The sequence below is a fragment of the Acipenser ruthenus genome, chromosome 24, assembly GCF_902713425.1.
Source record: "Acipenser ruthenus chromosome 24, fAciRut3.2 maternal haplotype, whole genome shotgun sequence".
Classification (NCBI taxonomy): Eukaryota; Metazoa; Chordata; class Actinopteri; order Acipenseriformes; family Acipenseridae; genus Acipenser; species Acipenser ruthenus.
This window is the reverse complement of record NC_081212.1, coordinates 23317235-23343565: the sequence shown is the minus strand read 5'-3', so window position 1 is coordinate 23343565 and position 26331 is coordinate 23317235. Positions and strand designations below refer to the sequence as shown.

Here is a 26331-nt window from a genome sequence, read left to right as displayed (position 1 = left end):
GGTTGTTCAATAAAGCGCTTGCACATCCTGATTCAGTCCAGTATTGTCATACGTGTGTTTATATATGTTACCAAAATGCATATTTGTTCATTTCTTTGTTTTGAATCCCCTGTCTTGCATATTATGTGAGTTTCGGTTTGACTACACTACTGCGGCCTGTATAAAATAGTACCAGAACGGAACTCTGGCTCGACTACACCACAGGTTACTGCTGCTTCTGTTCGCTTTGAACGAGAACGACTTTCTCTGCTGCTGCAAAACATCTGGTAATGGAAGTAATGCCTTCTTCGTTAGTGGGTGCCATATCGGAGAAATCTTATCTAAATATTATACAACTGATTTGCATGAATCCCAGAAGTGTTTCAGTCAACACCTACCCCTCCTTTATAACTCAGTCAGCTTAGCCCTGACCTCATCTTTCAGGAATCTCACTGGTTTGCTGGCAGCACAAGAGAAAACAGATGTTTACACCTTGTAAAACCTGTTAATCATTACTGTCTGGAAAGGAATTTTAAACAGGTATTTCAACATGCATTCCATTAAACAAAATGCACAAAGAAACATTCCTTCCTCTACCAGCTAAGCATTCCCTATACAATTGATCCCCACTTCCCCAATTCTAGTTGTAATATATTAATAGCTTGTAAATAGATGTACATGTAATGTATGTGAGTGTTTTCTATGGCTGGTCATTGCGGTGAACATTTAGCAATGCTGCTTCACATTGGAAACCACTTCTACTTCTCTGGAATTTGGGGAGGTAACTGTAAACTTGTGAACCAGTCATAGGGTAGTGCTACAGGGAATGGCTTTAACTCATTGGTCACCAAGAGCACATTTTAGAAATATTCAAAAAATACAAAATACTAACGTACAGTATTATGATAGCATGTGTAAGAAGGCAGAGGCTGTGTGTGAAGCAATGCGCACCGCAAGAGAGCGTCTGAACCACTGTGCAAACGAACTCGCCTGCATTTGTGAGCTTTTAACCTCCTCTCGTCTCGCGACATGCATTGTATGTTAGTTGTTGTGTACTGTTCATGGTTCAGTTACTAAATTTGACAAAATACTTTTTTTTTTCTCTAATTTTCATATGAAGCGGAACAGCCTCTCAACCAAAGCAGCTTCTAAATCAAAGCTGGCAGTGTCCTACAGTTGATTCATGCAGGTCTTTTTATATACATTGCTGACTGTGTCTCACAGTCGCAACACGTCACCCCCATGTAACAGCAGCCTGACCCAGAAGTCTGTGACTCATGCACACTATGAAACATGAATCAGTGACCCTAGAGGGAAAAACAAACATGTTTAGACTGGGGAGAAAAAGAAAAAAAAAAAAAGAAAAGCTGAGCAAGCAGACTTCACAGCAATGTGTGCTCAATGTGAGATTGTAATACTCATGGTGCGGAGTTACCTTTCTGAGCACTTTGGAGATTATTAAACATAATTAGCATTTTTTTTTATTGTACCGTAGTGAAAATTCCTTTGCGCTTGCTTTAAAAAAGGGCACCGAGTCTAGGAAATAGAGCTCATTAGAGACATTTCAACAGTTCAGTTGGCTGTCCTACAGCCTCCCTGTGGTGGTATTTAGGTCCACAGCTGTTTAGATCAGATAAACAGACCCCCGTCCCGTCCGTCTCGGATTGTCTAATTGTTTCTGTCGTTTCCTTGTAGGGGAGCAAAGGCCACCGGTACCACTGGCAGAGCCACAATGTGAAGCACAGCGGCGTGGATGACATGGTCCTGCTGTCCAAGATCACAGAGGACTCCATTGTGGAAAACCTGAAGAAACGCTACATGGACGATTACATCTTTGTATCCTTTTCAGAAGCTTCCAAAATCCATGCTCATCTCCGACATTAAGATGAACTGCTGCCTTATTCAGCCGAGCGCTCAATAAAATGGCATTCTGAGCCGTCGGTTCTTATAATGTCATTCTTCATCGACCGCTTAGTTCAGCAGTAAAAACAACAGCAGCTGCAGACAACAAAGTGGGGGGAGCGGCTCTGTAAGAAAACTGCAAACCTCCAAAGAACCCAAACCAATGAAGGCGCAGTGAAAAGTGCATTCAAGAAAATAACAGAGAATAGCTGTAAAAACCTTTTTTACTCCTCCTTTTAAGATGTGGTTAAGTAACCAGTAAGAAAATGGTAAATGATACTGAAGGCCCTGTTGTTTTAATCCCTTTGCACAAAATAGCTTTTCTGTGGAAGAATAATTGCCAATTCGGCATCAAGATCTGCTGTTGGCGAGAAATAATTAATCTGGTTTAGTGAAGATATTTTTAAAATTGCTGAACAAGACACCAGGGAACTTTTAAAAGCTAAAGTTGAATTCCCTGGCTCCCCAAACGTGGCTGTGGAGCAGCTTGTCAAAGACCCATTAATTACTCTGTGAATCTCTTCCCACGTGCAGGCTTCTGTCTGGGACAAAGGGCAGGAAGTGAAGCAGGGCATGCTGGCCTCCGTTGGGCTTAATGCTGCCCACTGTTAGCTTTTCCTTTGGTTTTCAAGAGCTTCTTCAGCAGACATGGAGATCTGGAAAAGCATTTAATTGCTGGATAAAAAACCTAAATGTACCTGCATTGCATGAAAAACGAAGTAGCTGACACTCTCAGTAGCATGCAGTAATCTCTCTCTCTCTCTCTCTCTCTCTCTCTCTCTCTCTTTCTCTCTCTCTCTCTCTCTCTCTCTTCTGTATATTTTAAGTTGTGTTATTCTTGTTATGTTTCTAACTTTTGTTCATTGAGACCAACTGAACCTTGTCACATGTAAGAAAATATATTGAGGCGTAAATTGAATGCATCTTAGCTGTGACACAGGAGTTTAATCCATTAATCAATCCCCTAATTGTTGTCAAAACAGCAGCAATGAAAGTGTGACACCCTGTGCCACTTCAGCTGGGGATTACTGCAGAGGCCACTGAATGCAGCCTTTATTAGTCAGTCAGGGATTGGAATTCCTGCTGCTCATTTATACCAGCGTGTTCACTGGCTGTGTCTCTAAGTGGCTTTTCAACCCCAACACAAACGGGGCAATGTCTTTGAGTTGATCTCATTTCCTCATTCGAGGGGAATTAGATCATTTATGATGCACACATCTTTAGCAGCAATATTACTGCATTTAAAACCCAACCAAATCTGAAATCTTAAAAAAAAAAAAAGCTACTGCAGAAAAAAAGCATAGGAGCTGTTGTAAAGTTATTAGAATTGTGTTTTTCAAAATGAAAATGGAAATGTTGTTTCCTTTGATTACTGAATACAAGGGGATTGTGTTCCAGAGACACCAGTATGTGAAACACAGGAAGCAGTTTTTGTTACAAACCAAATGTTCATTTCAATTGCAACTTCAGCATTGTAGTAACACTTTCATTGCTAATAACAAAAACTATTAAATCATTTTTGTGGGATTGCCGCACCAGCAATGTAGTGAATTCTTATATGCCTGTGTCAGGATGTGATAATGTCCAAACAGAGATGTAAGTAATTGCTACCCGCTACCATCAATGGTATTGGGGACTTGAAGCAGGCACTTCGCATCCCAAACAAAAAACAAACAAAATAGGGTGCAGGGTGCAGCGCGGCGCCACGCTCTATCCAATCACCGCACGCAACACAGCTGATCACAACAGAGTCGTTCAGTAGTCTTACAGCTACGCCCTTTCCCCAAGATGGCCGACTTCCCTGTGAAGGCGTACCACCAACCTTACTTAACACCCTTCCTGGTCGGGTAGATTTGCAGCTCAGATTCATTCTCTCCCGTTCACAGCCTGTTATGAAGGATTGTGCACAGTGTAATGAAGCCTTTATTAGGGTTATTATGAATGCTGCATAGTGGTCAATTCAATTAAAACTAATAATCTAAAGAGCACCATGTTATAGGCTTGAACTGGTGATATTTCAAACTGTTAGTGTAAGCACTTTGATCAGCCCACTTTGAATTGTCTGACAGGCTGGGATTCTAATAAGAGCAATGGCGGTTGAGTGCTCCCAAAAACACTGCAGCTCAGAGCACCTTAAAAATGCTCCGTCGAAGAAAAACAAGTGGTGCCTTTGAACACTAGTTAACGTCTGTTTCTGCATATCCTGCTGTGCAAAGAAATGTATGTATCTTCAGAAAATTGACCTTAACGTTGGTGGCACAGACATACATCGGGCCTGTGCTCATCTCCGTGAACCCATTCAAACAGATGCCTTACTTTGGAGAGAAAGAAGTGGAAATGTACCAGGGAGCGGTGAGTAGAGTTCAGAACTATTTTAAAGACAGTTCTGCCTAGTCCTGCGGGGGAAAGGCAGGAATAAACTTCAGATATGAAGCCTGGGCACGCAGCTGGGTTGTCTTTTACCTGTACTTGGGTGTAGTTTTTTTGTTTGTTTTTTTAAACTGGGTGCCACGAAGGCACACAATGGTAAAATTGTGTATTGTGTAATTCTGTAGACTTCTTCTACAGAACTCCTGGCTCTCAGTCCTTCACATTGGCCAGAACAGCTAATTGGCTCAAAGGCTGAAGGAAAAATAAATATCATTCATATCTCTTACAGCTTGTACTTAAGACCTCAGAAGCTCCCTAACAGTTATTATGTCACATCTTTTCTGATCCCAGAAGACCCCTTGTCATCAGAAAGCACATGTGTCTGGCTGTTGAATCCTGGGAAGCTGCCTGCTGCTGGCTCTTATTGTTTGTTTGTGCTGCCAAGACCTTAACTATTGAATTACAGGCTTCTGTCCTATTATTAATTTTTTTTTTTTTACATTATTTTCATTTTCTGTTTTTTGCCGTTTAGGCCCCGTATGAGAATCCTCCTCACATCTATGCACTAGCGGACAACATGTACAGAAACATGATAATTGACAGAGAAAACCAGTGTGTCATCATCAGGTAATTGGAGTCCACTCCTTTTGTGTAGTCAGAACTGGGTGTTGTATAAGGAGCAGCCCATGAAAGTATATTTCAAAGTGCTTAAGGGAACACAAGCAGATTATCATTGTCTCCTTCATTGTTGTCTCATGTGTCCCTTGGTATGCACTGATTTATATCAGTGAGAGCCTCACAAACATATACGATGTGCAGTGTGTTTTTTTTTTTTCTTGATTTATGAACATCCAGTTTCACAATAGAGTAATTACCTGCACTTCCTGCAACTGTCTCATTACACACCAAGATGCAGAGGAACCAGCTCACTCATGTGCTTATGATCTTGTTTCCACTGGTATTAATCACACAGCATCACCCGCAAGGGATGGAAGGATCATTGCGTCATATTTATCAGGAATTGCGTGACAGTAAATGTACAGGAATCCTGTGTAATTGCTGACATTCTAATGGTTTATGCATAAGGAATAATTGGGCTCTTGTAACATTTCCACTAAGCATTTAACCCAGCGCTGTGGTTGCACCATTTTAGTCTAAATGGAAAAGCGGAACTTTAAATAAACTTCAGTGAATTAATTCAAGGGCCCTGATGCACACCATGGTTTTCTGGTACATGCATTTACATTTCATCAGAATAGTAAAATAGACACTTTGTCACGAAACAGATTTCTTATGATAAATATCCTTTGTCATGTTTGTCGTGCTCACATAGCTGTAGTTCCAGCTCTATGCAGCAATACATCATTGTTTCATGTGATGCATCGCAGCTGCTGTTTCTGTGTGTTTCAATGGTTCTTCTTGTTGTGATGTGCAGCTTGCTTGCTACACAATACAGATGGAACAACAGCATTGTTCTGAGGATTTATATAAAACAAGGAAAGAACATCCTTCAGAGAGCAGAAAACCTCAAGCCAATATAAAATAAAAAAGAATATGCAACTTTCTACTCCAAACGACTTGGCTGGTGAACCAAGATTCGCTGCCATTACTTCACAATGAATCACAATGACAAGGAACAGTGAAGCTGTATTTGCTGATTCTGCAGTTTGGTTGGGTTTTTAGTATACATATCCTATTCCTTTATAGCAAGGCAGCGTGCATATGGCGCTGTGGCGCTACAGACTGAATTGCTTTGACATTTGGGTTTGATTTGCACAAGAGACAGCCACGGTTTGGATTCCTGATTGTTACAGCGTATTTCATTTCACAAGGTTGTGTTAGAGAATGAGAATGAGAGACCACCCAACGAGAGCTAATGTGCAGTACAGAATGGTGCAGATGTATAATTCTAGTGCTGTTGCATCGGAAGCTTATTCAGCTGCAGTTACAGATATGGGTTATTAGAAAAGTGCTAAGAGCTCTGAAACTGATGCCTCAGTCTTATCTTCCAGGAGGTGCTGTGGCTTGGCGCTCAGACCTTGCCTTGTGATGAATCGGTCCTAATTCAGCAGTTTTGCTTGTTATTGCAGAGTAAGCAGCTGTCTGTAGAGTATCCCGCATAAAAAGAATGGACGTGGCATAGTGATGAAGCAGATTAGCAAAACAAAGCTGCGCGTGCTGCTGCCCAGGATGCGGTCAGCATAGTGAGGCCTGTATAGTGAGGCCCTCTGTGAAATTAACAATTTGAGATGGTTAACAGAGTTCTGTTTGTTCTGTTCAATTGTTTTTTTCTGCATTTCATGCTTAGGAGTGGATTTAAAACAGCACATTTCTAACCCACATGATTTCCCTTTTTCAGTCACATTTCCAGACACAGGGGCATGGCACATAGCGACACACCGTGCACATCCCTGTGATGTCAAAATGCTTAATTCTGTTCTTTCCTTAATTGAAAAAGCAATGAATACAGCCACTCTGGAAACTAGTACATAAAATACAGAAATAACACTTCTCATAAAGAAACTGTGCTTTAACAGACTGGAGGATCTCAAACTGCACAGTCCGTCAAGTAAAGCATGCCAGTGACTGCCAGCTGATTCGGAGTTATTTCCCACACTTTTCTGCTTGGCAGTATCTGAAAAGATACCACAGCATGGTATTCATCGGAAAAAAAATTTTCCCCCACTTGTAAATCTGACACTTGTGTTTTAAGTCTCATGAGAAACCAGGCATTTCCTTGGAACTCTGTCGTAAACGAACTGCTTTTAAAAGTACAATGGAGATATTTCCATGCAGAACGGAAACACCCTTCTGAAAAACCAAACTACGTCATGATTCGCTGGACAGTTTCATTATTCTAATTTGAGCTCTATCATTTAACACATGTACAGTGTAGGGTGCTGTAAGACGCAATCTGATTTTTAGCCCATTCAGGGTCAGAGCATCCAGAAAGCCCATGATTGGGCCGCTGTTCTGACCTCTTTTGGGGTCGAGATTGGCTTGTATTATCCTTTGTCTCAGTTCTTTCTGATTCTGAAAGATCTTGAAGAGGAATTTTGATCCAGGGAATGCTGCATTGTTACAGTAAGTAGATGACATCCCTGTCCAGGCCTGACAGGAAGTAAACAATGTGTCTGCTGTATGACTACTGTGTAATTCTGAGTCTACCACATTAACCACCTCTGCGCTGTCATAAAAACTGAACCATTAACTCCTCTTCCAAATCTCACGAAACAAACCACTCTAGGCTTTTCTGAGGTTTTTATTTCTACTGCAGTTACTGAGCAGAGAGCACAAACAGCTTGGACTATTTATTCCAGTGAGTGACTACAGAGTAGCAGAACAAGAGCTCTTAACGGGCAACTAATTGGCTAAATTAAGAATAGTAGTCCTAACAGCTTTTCTGCTGTTTTATACACATAGACACTTTCAGCATGTATTCATTATCTATTAAAGCAGTTGGAAATGTATGTAAATATACGGGATAGTTAAATATGTCTAGTTTACTACAGTTATATTGTAGACACTTTTAAAATGGAGATATCAGTGTATATGAAGTCCTTATAGAAAGTAGTAATAAATTGGAATTCATGGTGGATATGTGGTCTTTGTTTAGAAGTCTCATTAACTAAAACATTATGTAGGAGGAGTTGGGGTCGTTGCTTGGGAGCAGATAACATTGGTGTTCTCTGTGTGTTCCCCTTTTCCCTCTCTTATCTTTTACATTGGGATGTAATTCTTCTTTTTGATTTCACGTACCAACACTGCCTCTTCAGCAACAAGTGCATGGGCAAATTGTCTGAAAAAATCTAACTTTAATGTAACAACTTGGCTGCAGCTAGGAGCATTTGTTCGAAACAATTTGTTGTTTGTTTTATAGCATTCTATTCTTGTTCAAGAAGGACCCTTGATGTCTGCAGGTTACTCAGCTCTGTGTTTAAGTAATCGCTTTTTAGGAATATTTTTAACTTTAAAACTACCATGCCAAATATTAAAGCATTCTGTTTATAATACAATGAAATCTCTCTCCTTAGGGCCAACAAAGGGACTGTGTAAAACCAGTGTTAATACAATGTTGAGAGATCTTCAGGTTGTCTCTTTATTTGAAAGGGACCGACAGGGAGTGGTCCCATTTGAGGATTTTGTCACAAGGATGGAGTTTACTGTATTGATAGTCTGATGATCTAAAGCAGGCATTTAGCCGATAGGAAATAGCCTTTGTCTTGTTCCATTTAAACATCAGAGCAGGCATACCCTACTGTGAAATGCATGGCTTAGACCTTGCTGGGTAGTGAGATGCAGTAGCAGTGCTTGCGTGAGCAGATGAGCATCAAATCACAATGCCCAATAGAACAGGAACAGATGACATCCGATATATTTAGAACGTAAGTAGGAACAAGTGAGGGAAAAAAAAAACATAGACCACAGTGCTGTTTCTATTGACATACAGTGTGCAATATAATGCAAATGAGTTTGTTGTGAAGTCATGTTTCTAAGTACAGGAGGTAAGTAGTGACTGTTATATATTTAATGTCTTTTGAAGGTAGACCCAAGCTTGAATTATTTTAAGCTAAAACAGCTTGCAGACAAGTTTGTGGTTCCATTAACTTGTGTGTGTTTCTAAACCACATGTTTTGCTGTAGGGTCAGATTCTTGAATGTGAATGATCCGTTCACTATGGTGATTTTAATAGAAAATGGAAATTATACAAATAATGATTATAGTAACATACAAAAAAATGCCCACAAAACATGTGGTTTGATTGAGTTATGCAGTGGATACACTGTCTGGACACTTACCAAGTAGAGCATGTGTATTTTGGTATTGGATATTCTGTTAGATAATTGAATAAATGAACATGCAGGAAATCTACCAAAGAGAAGGAGAGGTCCATCCTCCTGGGTCATGGAAGTTAGGGTGTAATAGTTGGACAAGAAGTGGGCTGTTTATTTATTGACTATCGATCAGGTTAAGTGCCTGGGCTATTAAACAAATACAGAAGACCTTAACAAAATGCTGAACTGTCTGTATTTTTTCTGATGACATACCCGATTCAGAAGCAATTAAGGAAGTTGTATACTTAATGTAATTGGCTTTCCTGTGACTGCCCCATCTGATTCGGAAGCAGTTTTCTTTGTGACGGAGTGCCAAGGAAATGCCCAGTACAGGAAAGTGCTAGAACATGCCCATGTTCCACTGACCTTTCTTATCTTCCTTTTATTCCAGCGGTGAAAGCGGGGCTGGGAAGACTGTGGCTGCCAAGTATATCATGAGCTACATCTCCAGAGTTTCAGGGGGTGGGCCCAAAGTTCAGGTATGACTCCCTTTGCTATGAACTGAACTGAAGCATTTAATAATAATAATAATAATAATAATAATAATAATAATAATACTAATAATAATAATAATAATGTTATTATTATACAGCCTGGTTTGATTGTTGTTTATAACCTTGACCTCTTACCAGTTGCTTTTAACCTTCTATAAATGTATTCTCAATTTTGGAAAAGTATGTCCACGCTACTTTAAAAAACTTCTGTTAATTTGAATGTGCACTGAAGAGTTAAAAAACAGAACAAAACAAAAAAAATCCTCTCATTATCTTCAGCTACTGTTGGCACTTGGACTGCTGGAGAAGAGATCAATGTCACCCTGTTCACTGCCATTGTCACCCATCGGGACCCATGCAAACATTTCACTTCAGGGTCTTGTCTGTTGTCTTCCCTGCCTGCACTGTTCAAGTGCTGGGCCCCCGTTCTGACACCAGTCCTGACCATCTGTTCTCAGTTCTGCAGACCAGATGTCCTGTCCAAATTAGTGCCGCCTGATGGATTGAGCCCTTTTGAAGCTGTTAAGATTTTACAATCAATCAGAGCACGATGTCTCCAAATTGTTTAGCAGCTTTGAAAGTTTTACATTTATGCTCTCTCTTCCTCTGAAAATTGCCTTTCTGTTTATTACACTATTAGTACAGTATAAGTAACTGTGTGGGGGTGACACGTGAAAGGTGTAATATAGACCTACAACTAGTATTGGGACAACATTTGGTGGAAGTTAATGTACAGATATACACAGTATAGATATACACCTGCTGATAACCACCTGTGTCACAGTAGTTTGAAAGACAAAACAAATCGACAGTACTAACTTCTTTTTTTTTTTTCCAAAAAACACTCATAAGAAACATTTTTTTTGAGGGGGTGGGGTGGGGTTGCCAATGCTCTCCAGTGCTCTCTTCTGTTCCCCTTGCTTCTAATATAGCTGCTCATTTTGTATAATAATATGAACTCCCCATTCCAGGATGGGGTTTCCCATTGACTGGACTCAATGTCACATTGTTTAGTTCCTCAAGTATATTTTAGAAGTTGCAATGGCTATGATAGTCATTTATCTTTATATTGGAAAACTGAGGTTGGCATCACATGTACACTTGTGATCTTCAAGAAGTCTCACAGCATGGTCAGCACTATTAGTAAGATGCTTGCTACTGGTTCCATTGGTTTAGGCCAATGATATTTGCTCTGTGAAAAGTTTCTTATTGAACACAGAACACTATAGCTGCAAATCAAAAGCGGGATTAATGCCAATATGCTGGTCACTGCCAAGCTATATCTATGGCTAAATATTATTTGAAATGTGACACAATGTTCCTACATTCACGTGTTCTGAATTATAATATAATAGAAACCTTAGGCTGATTTGAAATGAGTAAGACCAAGTCTATTACAATAATGGATTCCAGACCAGAGCCTTGCTTTGGATAAGAAAGGCGGTATACAATCAGTGAGTCCTACTGGATATGTAAGGATATACAATGGCATGTTCTTGCTCACTCTGTGTTATAGTAACCGCCCTCCCTCTCTATTCTCCCACTGCAGCATGTGAAAGACATTATTCTCCAGTCTAACCCTTTGCTGGAGGCCTTTGGCAATGCAAAGACAGTGAGAAATAACAACTCCAGCAGATTTGTGAGTGTTCCATGTTTGTTTTTTGTGTGTGTGTTGGTAATGTCCTGTTTGCACTGTCACATCCTGTGGCTTTGGCTGGAGAAGCTTGGGGGGGTGGGGGGGTTCAGATGCTTTCATGTTTGATTTGCATTTCTGTTTAAGTTTGAATTTGGTTTCCATGATGTATAATCTGTAGAGTTATGCTCTTGAAATGTAACCACAAACTAAATTTGTAAGAGTTCATGTTTCCATTTTTGAAGGCTTGTGGCTAAAAAAAGTGAACAGTTTGTCCTCCTCCTTCCCAGGCTCTCCAAGTTATTTATTAAACTGTGCAATAAAAAAATCACATTTGTTTGAGAGCACAATTGTATTCTTTTTTTTTTTTTATTCCGAGTCATTGGAAACTTGTTAAAAATAACCCTGATGTGAAACCTGAGACCTCCCGTCTCCCACTCCTGAATCATTGCAGAGCACACACAGTGACCAATAGCTTCTCTCTCCTCATCTGATAAGCTTGCAGCTTGTTCTCTTTGCTGTCCTTGAAATTTCACTGGTGTTTGGTCACATGGGCTGTAGCATGATAAATCCGTCCATGATAAATGATCCAAGCGTTTTTTACCCTTCTAAAAGTTGACTGCTTTATATTGTGGTAAAAGCATATCAAAGTGTATTTTAGCAAGATAAAAGCATGGTGAAAGCACAGGTTATAAAAAGTAATGACCAGAATATTAAGAAGGAATAAGTGTTCCTGCTCATTCCTGTAAAGCAGGCGCACCATGCAGATGAATCGCAGGTGCATAGATAAACAGTGACAGCTGCACGGTTGTTGCCCAGGGAGGGCTGGTTTTTTAGTTCAGTTGCCCTCCTCCAGTATTGAAAGCGCTGCTCCTTGTCACAGGGAAAGTACTTTGAAATCCAGTTCAGCCCAGGAGGAGAGCCAGATGGTGGAAAAATCTCCAACTTCCTGTTAGAAAAATCCAGAGTTGTTATGAGGAATCCTGGCGAGCGCAGCTTCCATATATTTTACCAGGTAAGAAACCAGGGGTCTGTGAAATGAATCTTACTCATCCCTGCTTTTATATTATAGACATTATTGAGGTTCCTGGACATTTCATTTACATTTATATAAACATTACTACTGGTATATTAGTAAACCAAACAAAACAGATAAGTTAAATATGAAATGGAGAGACTGGAAAAAGCCCATTTACACCACCACCGTGTCACTACTTGATGAAATGTGCTTGTATCTGTGAATCATCCAAGGCGATTAAAAACATTAAACGGTACCTAACAGAGTCAGGTAGTACTTCTGTTAAACTGCAGCATGTTCTCTCTGGCTATTGACTCTCTGTTTGTGTTATGCAGTTAATTGAAGGGGCCAGTGCAGAACAGAAAAGCAGTCTTGGCATCACCAGCCTGGATTACTACTATTACCTCAATCAGTCTGGGTCTTACACGGTCGACGACATTAACGACAAGAGTGACTTCCAGGAGACTGTGGTAAGTACTGTGTGGGGTGTGCCAGGTCTTCTTGTACAGCGGCTATCGTAGAATACCTTCCAATCTGAAGGGGTGCTCCTTTATAAAAGATTCCCAGAGTAAAAGCATAGCAATATAAAGCTCAATGAAAGCATGGCAAAGCTTAGGGAAGCATTGTAAAGCACAGAGAGCTATGATAAAGCATAGGGAAGCATTGTAAAGCACAGAGAGGTATGATAAAGCATAGGGAAGCATTGTAAAGCACAGAGAGGTATGGTAAAGCATATTAAAAAACCATGGCAAACCAGGATAAACTTTCTTATGCCACATCTGGCTGTGGCAGTTTTTAAGGGCTTGGTCTTGAGGTAATTTATTTAAAAAGGTTAATTTACATTTTCGTCACGAGGGGGTGTAATGGTGATAAGCAAACAAACAAACCTTTGGTCTCATTAAACATGGATCTCCTTACGGTAAACAAGTTGCGTGTCAGTGCAGTGGGGCTGTCTGCCCGGAGTGTGAGTGCAGTGGGGGTGTCTGCCCTGAGTGTGAGTGCAGTGGGGTGTCTACCTGTGAGTGCAGTGGGGATGTCCACTGACTCTGGCTTCCTCTCTCCTGCAGCATGCCATGAATGTGATTGGGATCTTTGCTGAGGAGCGGGCGCTGGTCTTGCAGATCGTGGCTGGGGTCCTGCACCTGGGGAACATCAGCTTCAAAGAGGCCGGCAACTACGCAGCTGTGGAGAGTGAAGAGTGTGCGTAACCCTTCCCATTACCGCTGTGGCACCAGGAAGCAGTGCCACCTTGCTATAACACTGAGCTGCCTGCCTGTACAATCACAAGAATTCAGTCCATACAATCCTCGGGGTGTCCTCCAGACCCAGCAGAGACTGCAAGGAATAGTTACCAGCAGGGGAATCCAAATCCTATCTCAACAGCAAGTCCCCAGTGTGGCTTGGGGAGTGTGTTTATGTGTGTACAGTGTGTACAGATCAGCTTGCCATTTCCTTTACTAATTCATCATTTCCCAATCTGAATGTCCTATCAAGCTTTCTCTCAATCACCATTGAAACAGAGAAAAGAACAGCATGGCTTGTCATTTGAAAGTAAATATAAGCAATGAACATTCATTAGCAATACTGTATGCATTTAGATTTTTTTTTTTGCATAGCAAAGTATCCAATGACTTCACAGTGCATACCAGGAACTCATTTGAAAGTGGCAAATACATTTTCGGGGAATGTTGCTTTAATAATCACTGTCTGTCTACAACCAATGTAAATGAAGTCATTTCTGTTACACAGTGGCTGCAATATGACCTTTATAAACAGATGACCATTTTTAGGAAGAGAGTACAGGCTAAGTGATTTCATGGGGTGTGGCTGTGCAGTTCATGAGTCTTAATAATTAATAATAATTATCAAGGAGTTTTCTTTAAGCTCCGATTCCTCCCTGCCACACTGCACTGTAACAATTGAATGGAGATAACTACTGTTTGCACATGGGTATATTTTTATAGCAGTTCCAGGATTTGTGGTCATGTGCTTGATAAGAGGAACACTGCTTTGTTTTGCATCATTGTTTGTTATGAGTGGAGTTGAATAAATGAAGCCCTGTTGTTGTCAGGGTGTCTCTAGCTGACTACCAGATTAGTATGTCTTATATTTCTTTTGCAATGAAAAATTACTACGGCTGGGATTAAATAGGTTTCTGTAGTTCTGTAGCCAAACTTTGGAGTTTCAATGATGATATCGAGCATATGCATTTCTTAACGCACAGGGCTCGCAGTGTTACATCACCATGCAATGTTTCCTGTTTCACCCCCTTTCTCAAATATTTGTTTTTGTCTCTTTGGTCCTTGTGGTATAAAGCAGCTCTCTGTTCTGTTTGGATGGCTCTTTGGCATACATTTCTGTATTTCCTTTCCCCATTTCATGTCCTCTCTGCAGCCTGTCTACAGCTGTCTACATCCTGGTATCCAACATCTGTGTGCCGTCTCTTTGCTTCCCTGCCTGGCTCCCTACCTCCCTGCCAGCCTGTCCCGGCACTAGTGGGTCAGAGCATTCCCTGGTCATATTTATTTATTTATTTATTTATTTATTTATTTGATGAATAAATAAAATGGGGATTATTTAAGCAGTCTAATTTACAAGGCTTACAAAGCTTGACCCTTTTTTTGACCAGAAACTTGATCACCGGTCAGTCAATGGCACAGTTACAGGTCAGTCCGATAGAGTGTCCTGGAGGATTGTTTGCAGCTCCTAACGCCCTGTGCTGTGTCTCCACAGTCCTGGCTTTCCCTGCCTTCCTGCTGGGAATTGACCAGACCAGGCTGAAGGAGAAGCTGACCAGCAGGAAGATGGACAGCAAGTGGGGTGGGAAGTCCGAGACCATCAACGTGACTCTTAACGTGGAGCAGGCCTGTTACACCAGGGACGCCTTGTCCAAAGCTCTCCACTCTCGAGTCTTCGACTACCTGGTTGACGTAAGTGAACGTTTCCCGTCCTCCTACCTTCCCCATTGTGCACGATACCTTTGTAATGCTCTGTCACAGTACTACAATGAAATAATACTGCAGTACTACAGCAAAGACGCTCTGTCCAAAAGAATATATATGGTAAGTAACAGATCATGTGTTAACATCTGGCTAACAGGCTCAACCAAGGCAATGGAAGCTTGGCTGAACTGATTTCAAATGAATGATAGGTAGTGTCAGTGTCCAAGACGTTTTAAAAGAGCCAATGTCAGCAGCCTTTTATAGCGTGAGAACAAACACAGTGTGAGCTGAATATCACACTACATTAGGGCTTCAAGAAAGGAATGATAAGAAATGGTATGCACTGCTTTTGTGCAGCATATACAAATGAAAGTAATACAATATTGCACCCTCTCTGATGTATATCATATTTTTCTATATGTAAATATTTATGTATTTTCAGCTGAATACAAATGATGGTTCTAGTTTTGGGGAACCCTTTGTTATAAACTCAATTAATAACAATGTAATACGATTAGAATGTAATACAATTAGTAATTGACATTTTTAATTCATATGAAGAAACCCTCTTTACACATGAACCACCACAGTGTTGCCAATAGGCATAAATGGGTGCAGCACGTCAATGTGTTGTGTTTGCTTTTCAGTCCATAAACAAAGCGATGGAGAAGGACCATGAAGAGTATAACACAGGGGTGTTGGATATTTATGGGTTTGAGATTTTCCAGGTAAGGATGCTCAATTTGGAATACGTGTCAGAGGACTATAGGGCTTCTGTCAGTATTGCTTATGTATCTGAATCCCTGTGCAGTGATTGTTAACTATAGAAAAGTATACAATGAAAAATATCCATACAAATACAAAAAAAAAGTTTCTATTATCTAAATTCAAAGATATGGCATAGATGAAATATTATTTTTAAAAATCCATAACCGGTGTGGTTTGCAGTCAATTGCATTCTAATTATGACAGCTCTCCAGGATACTGGTTTAAATTAGTGGAAAAAGGAGGGAGAGACATTTCAAAGATAAAACAATGTGAGTCTATGTTCTTAAACCTAGTCCTAATCCTTTAGTTCCAGACAGATTAGACTCAATCTATTTATCTAGTAATTTATTCTCTTGAATTAGGATTGTAGTTTACTCTGTTGGTTTATTCTGGGGTCACTTTAGTAAAAAAAAAAACTTCACTTAAAAAATCTCAACGAATACATAGCCTGTGAAGCCTGTGTTAGTCCAAACCGAAATGTAATCTCACTTCTCTGACAGTATAGGAACACTCACAGCTTTCAATGTAAAGGGCCACAAATGTAGCATGGTGAGGTCTAGCAGCATTGATCTGATCCACAATATTGACTCTGTCTGCACACCAAGCATGTGTCAATCACTGTTGACATCCTTCCTCTCCATACCTCAATATCAATCTTCTTTTTGTGATGCAAACCAAAATCCTAAACTGGGGATCCGGCTTAAAGCTAAATAATTCCCTCTTAAATTTATGAACATTCATTAAGCCTGTCGGGTGTGTTGCTGTTTGTGCCTTAAATCTGATGACCAGCGTTAAAGCTGATGCATTAGCTAATAGGAAGAATCTCTCAGTGCTGCTGGTAACTCCCAAACACTTTTTATCCAGCTACATGAAACGCCACATCCCAGCATTGTAAAGGAAGCTGAATTTCAGATAAGACTGCACCACGTATAGGTCTTAGGTTAGAGCAATGCTTCACATCGTATAGGTCTTAGGTTAGAGCAATGCTTCACATCGTATAGGTCTTAGGTTAGAGCAATGCTTCACATCGTATAGGTCTTAGGTTAGAGCAATGCTTCACATCGTATAGGTCTTAGGTTAGAGCAATGCTTCACATCGTATAGGTCTTAGGTTAGAGCAATGCTTCACATCGTATAGGTCTTAGGTTAGAGCAATGCTTCACATCGTATAGGTCTTAGGTTAGAGCAATGCTTCACATCGTATAGGTCTTCGGTTAGAGCAATGCTTCACATCGTATAGGTCTTCGGTTAGAGCAATGCTTCACATCGTATAGGTCTTAGGTTAGAGCAATGCTCCACATCGTATAGGTATTGGGTTAGAGCAATGCTTCACATCGGTATTGTTTCCCTTCACAAAGACAATGTGACTTGTAGATAACCTCTGTATAAACACGGAGAACACAGGAAAAACAAAGGATATCCATATTCCACCAGAGGACCTGTCTGCCACCTGTTAGTGACTCTCGGACTGTAAACGGCTTTCATTTCTCAAAAATGTTAGCAGGTGTTCAGTTTTCATAAGAATGTTATTTGAGTGAGCTGGATGTATTTAAATATGTTTATTGTGTTTTATTTAACTGTATGTAAGCCAGGTTTGCTTCCTCATAAGATATTGTGGTATTTTAAATATTATTTCCCCTTACCCTTTTTAATTACAGAAAAATGGCTTTGAACAGTTTTGCATCAACTTTGTGAATGAAAAACTCCAACAGATTTTCATTGAGCTCACACTGAAAGCTGAACAGGTATGGTTTTGGTATAACTTGCATTTTCCAACAATTGACATACTATTTAAAGGTATTGCTATTTTATTTAAGAAAGCAAGCAGCACATTTTCCCCAAATGCAGAACTATTCAGTTATATAGACCATGTTTATTATTTGTGCTCTTCCTGGGTTATTGAACTGTCCAGCAAGCACCTTTTGTCTATTTTACTACATGTACATTCACATATTTTGCTGCCAAACTAGAGGGTGGGGTTAAAAGATGGAATTCCTCTCATTGTTGAAATCTCTCCCTACAGGAGGAATACGTCCAGGAAGGCATTCGATGGACTTCAATAGATTACTTCAACAACAAAATTGTGTGTGACCTGATAGAAAGCAAAATTGTAAGTATTGTACTTTGTGTGAATTCTCTGTGCTAGACTTGGGTACAATGAGATAAAGGGAGCTGGGATTCTCAGACCTCTTCATGGTCTCTTTACAGTGCATAAATCCTTTTGTATCCCATGGTTGCATTTCTTCCCATGACGTTTAGCCAAAGGTTTGCACATGCTTTAACTTTCACCCTACTGATAGAAGTGGCAATGGAAATCGTCTATGAAATTTCAAAAATAACTCCAACAATTGATTTAGTTCTGTCTCATTCTTGTATTTCAGGTTTGTTTGAATGCAAACCACATATGTACAGTATATTGTGAAGCAGAATAAATCATATTTATATTATTTTTAAAGAGCAAACTAATCATGTGAAAAATGTGGGCTGACCTTTCAAACAGCTGGGGCAAGTCTTTTCTTTTTTTTTAATGGATTTTTTATTCAATAAGGCGTCAGCTGTGGTTTTGACATGCATAATTTAAGTAAAATGAAGGTGGCAACTCCCTTGCAAAACACACTGCTTGTACTGCACATTCCGGCCTTAGGGATAGGCTCACTGGCTAATTACTCAGAAGATTAAAAAAACATCAGTATTAGATTAGAAAGTCAGCGTTCTTATACTTATCTAGGAAGATATTTGAGGCAGTTTGTCATTCAGCCCCTGAAGGACCCGGCATTTTTTGCTCTAGCCTTGGATCCGAAAAAATGGCTAGTCCAAGGAAAATGCATCGTTCCAAAATAATACCAAAGTTTAAAGGATCAAAATGCAACAGAATAGAAAATATTCCTCTGGGATCGGACATGCCACCTTAAAACACGTGCTGCAGTGCTGTGCTGGTTCCAGTCTAGCACCCTACATGCTGTGTATATAAGCACAGGCACATACTTACTGTTTCCCTTCTTTCATTGGCTACACAGGTCACAGCCTTAATGCTGACTGTCTGAAATAGTGTGTACCAATGTCTCTTGCTATATATAGAGACCCAGGAACTGAGTCAGCCCAGTCACTTTTTTAACAATGCCACGCAACTACATGCTTAAATAAGAAATTGTTGTCTTTCGGCAATAAATTGTATCTATACAGACATTTGCATATTTATAATGCAATGCCTATTACCTACTTGTGCCATTTTAGTATAATTGCAGATACCTCTGGTTTCGCAGGCCCTTGGACTATGTAGTGCCGGGGTGGTCCGAGTTGGCCCAGTCTATAATATAAAGTGTTAATCCGGATTTCCTCGTCTCCTGATTTCTCCCAGAACCCCCCTGGTATTATGAGCATCTTGGATGACGTCTGTGCCACCATGCACGCCGTGGGAGAGGGAGCAGACCAGACACTGCTGCAGAAACTGCGCATGGCAATCGGGACTCACGAGCACTTCAACAGCTGGAACCAGGGATTCATCATTCACCACTATGCAGGCAAGGTAAAGGAGCAGAGAGAGCACGGAGTGCACAGAGACCCGTCTGAGAGAATCCTGGGGAGCGATCACTGCCATGGATGGAGCCGCACAGCACAAGGCATCTCTTCTGGGTCACAGTCATCTTAAGGATTATATTCAATCCTAACCCTGACCCCAGCGGCCCCTTTTAGAGTGGAGGGACCTGCTTGGTTATTTTGCAATTACAGATTTGCTCATATATTAAAAGAAAAGAAAAATATCAATAATATTTAGTACTGACCAATTCAATGGAAATGACTGCGGTTTAGACCAATCAATGTAAAGAGAACGTAGCAGTTTGTTACTTATTATAGTGGAGGTGAGAGTCAGTCCATGTAGTATGTACGTATGTCACACTTGTGTGTTTTGCATATATCTAACTGTTTGACTTGCTAAAGACCTTTTTATTGTATCACAATTTAGGATACATGGAGGCTGTTTTTCTCCACGTCCGATTTTTCTTTCTTTATCTCGTTTTAGTGTTGTGTATTTCTAGAGAACTGATAGTCAAATTGTGAAGAAACCTCTTCCTCTCGTTACCGACCGGCTTGTTTTATTAACCTCTGCTTCTCTCATTCTAGGTCTCGTACGATGTGGAGGGATTCTGTGAAAGAAATCGTGATGTCCTGTTCTCGGACCTCATAGAACTCATGCAAAGCAGTGAAATGTAGGTGACAAAGGTCCAGGTTTCAGTTTCTAGCATGTCACAAAACTCAACCGTGCATGTAAAGGTGGGTTTTTAAATTTGCATTAGGAATGCTAGTTGATTTGAAGCTCAGTGTGGACTGCTCTGGAGCCACAGAGACTAGTGTGGGTCGTACATGACATTGAACCAGCTCTAGCTATTGACTGTTCAGTGTGTCCATATGGGAGAGCTGGATGAAAGATGGCCCCTGAGCAGCATTGTTAGCATGTCTCAACTTTGACCTGGAGACACCACCCTCCTGCAGGGGTGTGAGGGAAGCCCTGTCTCTATTCTAATGCATCGTGACGTCTCTATTGATCTGAGACTGCCATCTGCACAAACACGCTGCGATTAATGTGTGCCGTTTGTGTCGTGGGGCTCCAGTCAACAGGAGCACCTGTTAGCTGAGCCTCGGCAGGCTCCAGAGGTGAGAGGTGACAGGGCTTTAGCCTAGTGCTCTCTCTCAAACTCTTTGTCAAGTTCACTTAAACCAAATGAGAAATAGATTCAAATTAAATGTGAGTTAAAAAAAACTCCTATGGGGGGCATATATATTTATAAGGCCTTTGTTAGACAGCCCAGTCTTGTTAATTTAAATCTTTGTTTATATTTTTTAAAAGGTGTTTTAAATGAATGATTGAATGATTTTTCCTCTCCATCATCATGTTGGCGTGTTTCTCCTTTCAGCACAGTGCATCCTTGATTCCTGCTTTTGTCCGGCCTGCTGAACCCTCTTTAATCGTGAGCTGCTGTTTTTGTTTCCTTGTTTCCTCAGACCTTTCATTCGGGCCTTGTTTTCAGAAAACCTGCAAGCAGAGAAGAAAGGGCGCCCAACCACCGCAGGCAGCAAAATCAAGGTGATTCACCTTTGAGGGCACCCTTTTTAAATCTGCCCAGGCCTGTCTTCAGTCTGGCACCAAGTGAAACTATAGAGTGCCAGGGCTGTCGGGCAGGTGCAGGCCCGGGTGAAAAATACATTTCTCATTGACTTCATTGTTGTAGCTGGGAGCGTTTGTGCTTTGTGAGCCCTCAATGTATGACATTATTGTTTTGTTGAACAGGCATAGCTTAGTCACTACTACAAGACTGGAAACTGATACCAGTGAATTAGAAATCCCCCAACAAAAAAAGCAAGCAAATGGATATGAAGTTTTGAGGGCAGAAAATAAAATTTCATAAAATAAATAAACGTCTTATCTTAGGGTAGAGCCACAGTATCTAAATTGTTTAGAGTTAATGTAAGTTATTATCTAGACCACCGTTGCCAGAAACAGCACCCACCCTCTGCTCAGGGACACTGGGAGAAGCTAAAGCTGGTGTCCATGGTGATTTTATTCCTGTGTTTCCCATATGAATATGACTAACCCAGAGATCCCTTGGAGAAAAAGGCAGTTGTAAGGGTGAACTTACATCACACATTCACATTTCTGAAACTTGTACTAGACATTTAGCCACTGTAATGCTGCCCACAATTTCAATTGTGGTTTTAAAGCTCTTACCTATGTTATTAATGCTTTGTGTGCACAATGTTGTGGTTTTTGTTCTAAGACTAAAATTAGTCATCATGTTTCTGTAGTGCTAGCTTTCCTTTACCGGTTTACCAGTGATTTATTGTGTGGACTGCTGTAGAAGGCTTCCTTCTTTCGTTTTGTGGCCTTCTCTTTTCCTGCAGTCTTTGCTATACCAAGATACAGGGATACACAAATAATACAGGGTATGTTTTGCCTTTTGATATGCTTCTACCACAGTTTGCCCAGTGTCTGCCTGTATCTGTGTTACTTGATTAATGGGCCCAGTTTTTGACAAGGAGAAAAATGTAAACGTTATAAAACTAGTAAGAAACCACCTGTGTAATCTCTTCTAATATTTCAGAAACAAGCCAACGACCTTGTGAGCACTTTGATGAAATGCACCCCTCACTACATCCGCTGTATCAAACCCAATGAAACAAAGAGACCAAAGGACTGGGAGGAGAGCAGGTAAAATGTGCAATAATTGAGAAAAGTACAGGCCCTGACAAGAAATGTCAAACAAGTAATTGTTCTTCCTGCTGTTACTTTTTGTGTTTCTTTTTCTTCTAAGAGCCAGCTAAGGTACATGGTGTACTAATTTGCGGCCCTGCATTGTTCATTAATCATTTTCCTGTTGTGCGCCACAAAAGTAAAACGGACAGGCTTCAAGAGAAATAAGAACTGTAATACAACAACTTTCCCAGAGGAAGTGTGTGTTTGAAAACTGCTTCCAAGTTTCTTTTAGTTTGTTTGGAAATATCCTGTAAGCATTTGCCACAACATCGCTTACTGAGCTGAAAAACCTTTATATGTACTGCCAGGTTGCTTTCACTAATTCTTGGTTTAAAACTATTAGAAAGTAGGAGTGTATACTGAATATTCACTCTGTAGGTCCACTTATTTTAAGGACTAAAGAGAATGTATCTATTGAGCTCTTTTTTCCTGGTTTACATCTAGAGTGAAGCATCAGGTGGAGTATTTGGGCCTGAAAGAAAACATCAGAGTGCGAAGAGCTGGCTACGCCTACAGACGAATCTTCAGGAAATTTTTAAACAGGTATGACCCTGAGAATCGGCTTTAAAAAAAACAGGGCACACACATGGCAAGGGTCCTCAAAATGCAATATAAAAAAATGCTTCCACTAAAACTACATATCGTTAATTTGTCAACTAGTGTTGTGTTTTTTTTTTTTTTGTTTTTTTTTAATAGACCATGTCTAATGTGTATTTTAAGGGTATGTGTACAGTGCAATGTACACCTTGTGTAAAGTCTGTATCCTGGGTAACTTAGGAGTCATGCAAACAGACCTGGTGGCGTTACTGTTCAATTTGTTTGAGAACAGAATTGAAATTGGTACTGCTTTTTTTGTGACTTGGTGGAGGATATTGGCTTTCAGTTGCTCAATAGTTCACTACACCTGCCTGACTGTATAAAGTGTGCTGTGTAGGTATACATAGTTTACTTCGGTAAGCACTGCTTTTTTGGGATTCAGTCCTCATATAGCACAGACAAAGCCCCTCTTCCCCATAGCCAGCCTTCGGCTCACGACAGGCCCCTTGAAACTACGAGTCAGTGCAGCACCAATGCATGGGAATAGATAGAGAGAGGAGACTGTCTCTGTTCAGCAGAGAGGCCGTGCTGATTCCTCCACAGTCCAGCCTCTGTTCTCTCATCAGGGTGAGGACAGGGATGCCGGTATGAGATGACCAGGAAGTGCACACTTTGCTGTTGTTTTTGTTGGCTGGCATCTGAGAACAGCCTGTTTAGGGAGGAGTGAATAGGCCTATAGGAGAGTGAGGGTGGGGGGTGAATGAGGCAGAGACTTGGGTCTGTGTGGTTCTGAAGTCACTCTCCAGCACTTCCCTAGAGAGGAAAGGAGAGGGGGCTCCACCCCTGCTGCCCTCGTCTGACTCTCTCGAGCTGGAATATTCAAATACCAGACACAACTCTGAGCAAGGAAACCGGAGCAGTGCTTCCTGTATTACCACAGCCTTACTGATTCACAGTCCGCATGCATCCCTCCCTCTGTCTCCGCCTTGACTCTAACCTCCCTTTTTGTCTATTTAAAGACTGGTGCGGTGACATTTTAAGTAAATGCTCAAATCACTGTGTTCTCAGTTCTCTACCCACTGAGCTATAAGGGACCTCAATTTCACTTCTCCAGAATGTGGAAGCTAGTGCCCTAAGCCTGGCTCAGTGTGACGGTAATTCTTTCAAACACTACCAGGTATGCTATTCTCACCAAAGAGTCATGGCCGACGTGGAGAGGGGATGAGAAGCAGGGGGTCATGCACCTGCTGCGCTCCGTCAACATGGACGCAGACCAGTTCCAGCTGGGCCGAACCAAAGTCTTCATCAAGGCCCCCGAGTCGGTAAGTCGGTGTGCGTGTCAGTAATGTTTTGCTATGACTGGTATGTTTTGGCACACAGTGCCACCGAATGGTCAAATGCTGTCATTGCAGCAAGGAAAAGGAAAATCCGACTTACTGTCCAGACAAGGCTTTATCACAACAATTAGAGATGTTATTTTTTTTCGCTTATTTTAATTTTATATTGTAAATATAAATGTTTCAGATACTGGCTGTTCTTTTTTTAATTGGTGACACTGTACATCTTAAGTCAAATGAGAAATTACACTCTCCCAAGCTTTAAGTGCGGCACAATAAGACATGTAGCTGTTTCAAAGAACTTACTGTGTAACAAGGTACTGTACAGTATGTGGAGTCATGAGCAGAAAGCTGACCTGGTAAATAGGACCCCTGGTTGGAAATAAACTGTGATATTATTGAGAGTGGTGCAGACACTGAGGCTGCAGTTTGCAATGAAAGCTGCTTTTAGTGGCCTCTGACGTCCGGATTACCTCAGTTGTTTACATTTCCAGCACACACCTGAATAAACCGCTGTGCCCTGTGAATGCCAGGGATTATAGGGTGGTGTGAAAATGCTAAGCTTGCTCAACTTCCAGCCCGTGCTATTTTGCTGTTAGATACAAAATCCTGCTTTTGAGCCATGTAGCCTCTTCCAATATAGCGGACACCTCAAGATACAACACAAGTTGCTAAAAGTAAAAGACTCTTTTCTGAATTAGGAATTCTGGCGTTAACAAGTTGTTTTTGATTTCAGGAAAAAATAAACTGTTGTAAATCCATCTCTCTGCTCTCATTTCACTCTTAATAGATCTTCCTGCCTCTCAAAGTTATTTTATTTTTATGTAGTATTTTTTTCAGATGAACCATTAAATTCGTAATCTTAACTTGCAGGTTCATTCCCAAAGACCGCTAATTAGTCACGACCGCTGTGGTTTTCTGCTAGTCCTCAGCTGGGAGCTGGAAATGGGACAGGATGTTTAGTCTCTTTTGAAAGGGTGATTTTCTGCCGTGTTAGCAAGTTGGCGCAGGAAATAGCAGGGTGCTGGCAAATGCCAGCAGGTCTCCCTCTGAGGGAGCCAGGCTGGGGAAACTGCTCAGGCTGCTGCCCGAGAAGCTTCTGACTCGGGGCAGGTACACACTCTGTGCGCTTAGAGGCTGCACTTGTTTAAATAAATCTTAGATCAACAGTTAATGTGTTCAGTGTCTTTCAGCAGGCAGTTTATTAGCTTATTCTGCATAGCTTGACCTTTCCCATTGCACTAGATATTAAAAAAACAGAATAGAATCTAATTTGTTTCCAAAGGTCGGGTGGTTGTCAGCACTGGCTTACAATTTGACTTCTTCCTTTTAAACTAATGTCAGTTTGTAGATTACCGATCAGTTGTCATTTAAGAGGCACTGTGCTGCATGTGGTGACAGTGACCTTTTTTTTCTTGATAATGATGGGATACATTTAGATCTGTTACTGAAATGAATTTAAATAATTAAGGATTTGAGATGCATCGCCTGTTAGTTGTAAAGTATCTGAGTTTCAAAGCTTTCTGTTTGCAGCTGTTTTTGCTTGAAGAGACGAGAGAGAGGAAATACGATGGCTACGCTCGAGCGATCCAGAAAGCTTGGAGGAAATACACAGCGAGAAAGAAATATGTGCAAATGAGAGAAGAAGGTACTGCCACTGTAGAATTCATACAGGCTTTGCAGCTGCTTTACAGTGTTGTGAGCGCCTTCAATGTCAAAAATCCATAGGGATGTGAAAATGTGATACTGTAGAAAGTCTTCCGTACCAGGTGTCAGTGTAAAGTAATGCAACATATTCTCTGATGTAAGGATACTGCACTGCAATACATTCGATAAAATCCCTTTAATGCAGCACACACCTCCCAGTAAATATAGGCATGACAAAGTGTGTTTCCTGTGACCCTCTGGAGGTGGAAGTGAGATCAGTAATAATGTGTGGTCGGTTGGGGGAACAGGAACAGATGTCGCACCAGCAGGACTGATCCTTTTAATAGTGTTTAGTGGTGAGGAAAAAAACAAATTGAGTTCTCTATTGGGTAACTTGTTCCTCCTTTATAATCACGAGAAACAATAAGAGCCGACTGTTAGTTTTCTGTCTGGCAGGTGTCTTGCCTATATACAGTTTAGACCATTTCCAAATTGCAAACCCCCGACTGAACAGTAAATCAATGAACGAACCAACTAAACAATCAAACATGCATGTGGGAATAAGACTCCTGTTGCATAGCAGTTTCACCCATCTCAGGTTTTAATACAAGCTTGATTAG

General features: G+C 40.8%; 1 protein-coding gene across 2 annotated transcripts in view; it reads left to right on the top strand.

Annotated features, from left to right (window-relative positions):
• LOC117429550 (unconventional myosin-Ie) overlaps positions 1-26331 on the top strand; it is a 49500-nt gene that overhangs the window by 14815 nt on the left and 8354 nt on the right. For both annotated transcript variants that reach the window (XM_058998786.1, XM_058998785.1), the window contains exons 2-20: positions 1675-1815; positions 4144-4233; positions 4784-4878; positions 9478-9565; positions 11130-11219; positions 12097-12228; positions 12567-12701; positions 13299-13431; positions 14965-15161; positions 15821-15901; positions 17599-17685; positions 17964-18050; positions 19299-19466; positions 20063-20148; positions 20942-21023; positions 22039-22145; positions 22635-22733; positions 23905-24049; positions 25598-25712. In XM_058998786.1, coding sequence (XP_058854769.1) covers positions 1675-1815; positions 4144-4233; positions 4784-4878; positions 9478-9565; positions 11130-11219; positions 12097-12228; positions 12567-12701; positions 13299-13431; positions 14965-15161; positions 15821-15901; positions 17599-17685; positions 17964-18050; positions 19299-19466; positions 20063-20148; positions 20942-21023; positions 22039-22145; positions 22635-22733; positions 23905-24049; positions 25598-25712 — 2158 coding nt within the window. The remainder of the gene's footprint in view (positions 1-1674; positions 1816-4143; positions 4234-4783; positions 4879-9477; positions 9566-11129; positions 11220-12096; positions 12229-12566; positions 12702-13298; positions 13432-14964; positions 15162-15820; positions 15902-17598; positions 17686-17963; positions 18051-19298; positions 19467-20062; positions 20149-20941; positions 21024-22038; positions 22146-22634; positions 22734-23904; positions 24050-25597; positions 25713-26331) is intronic.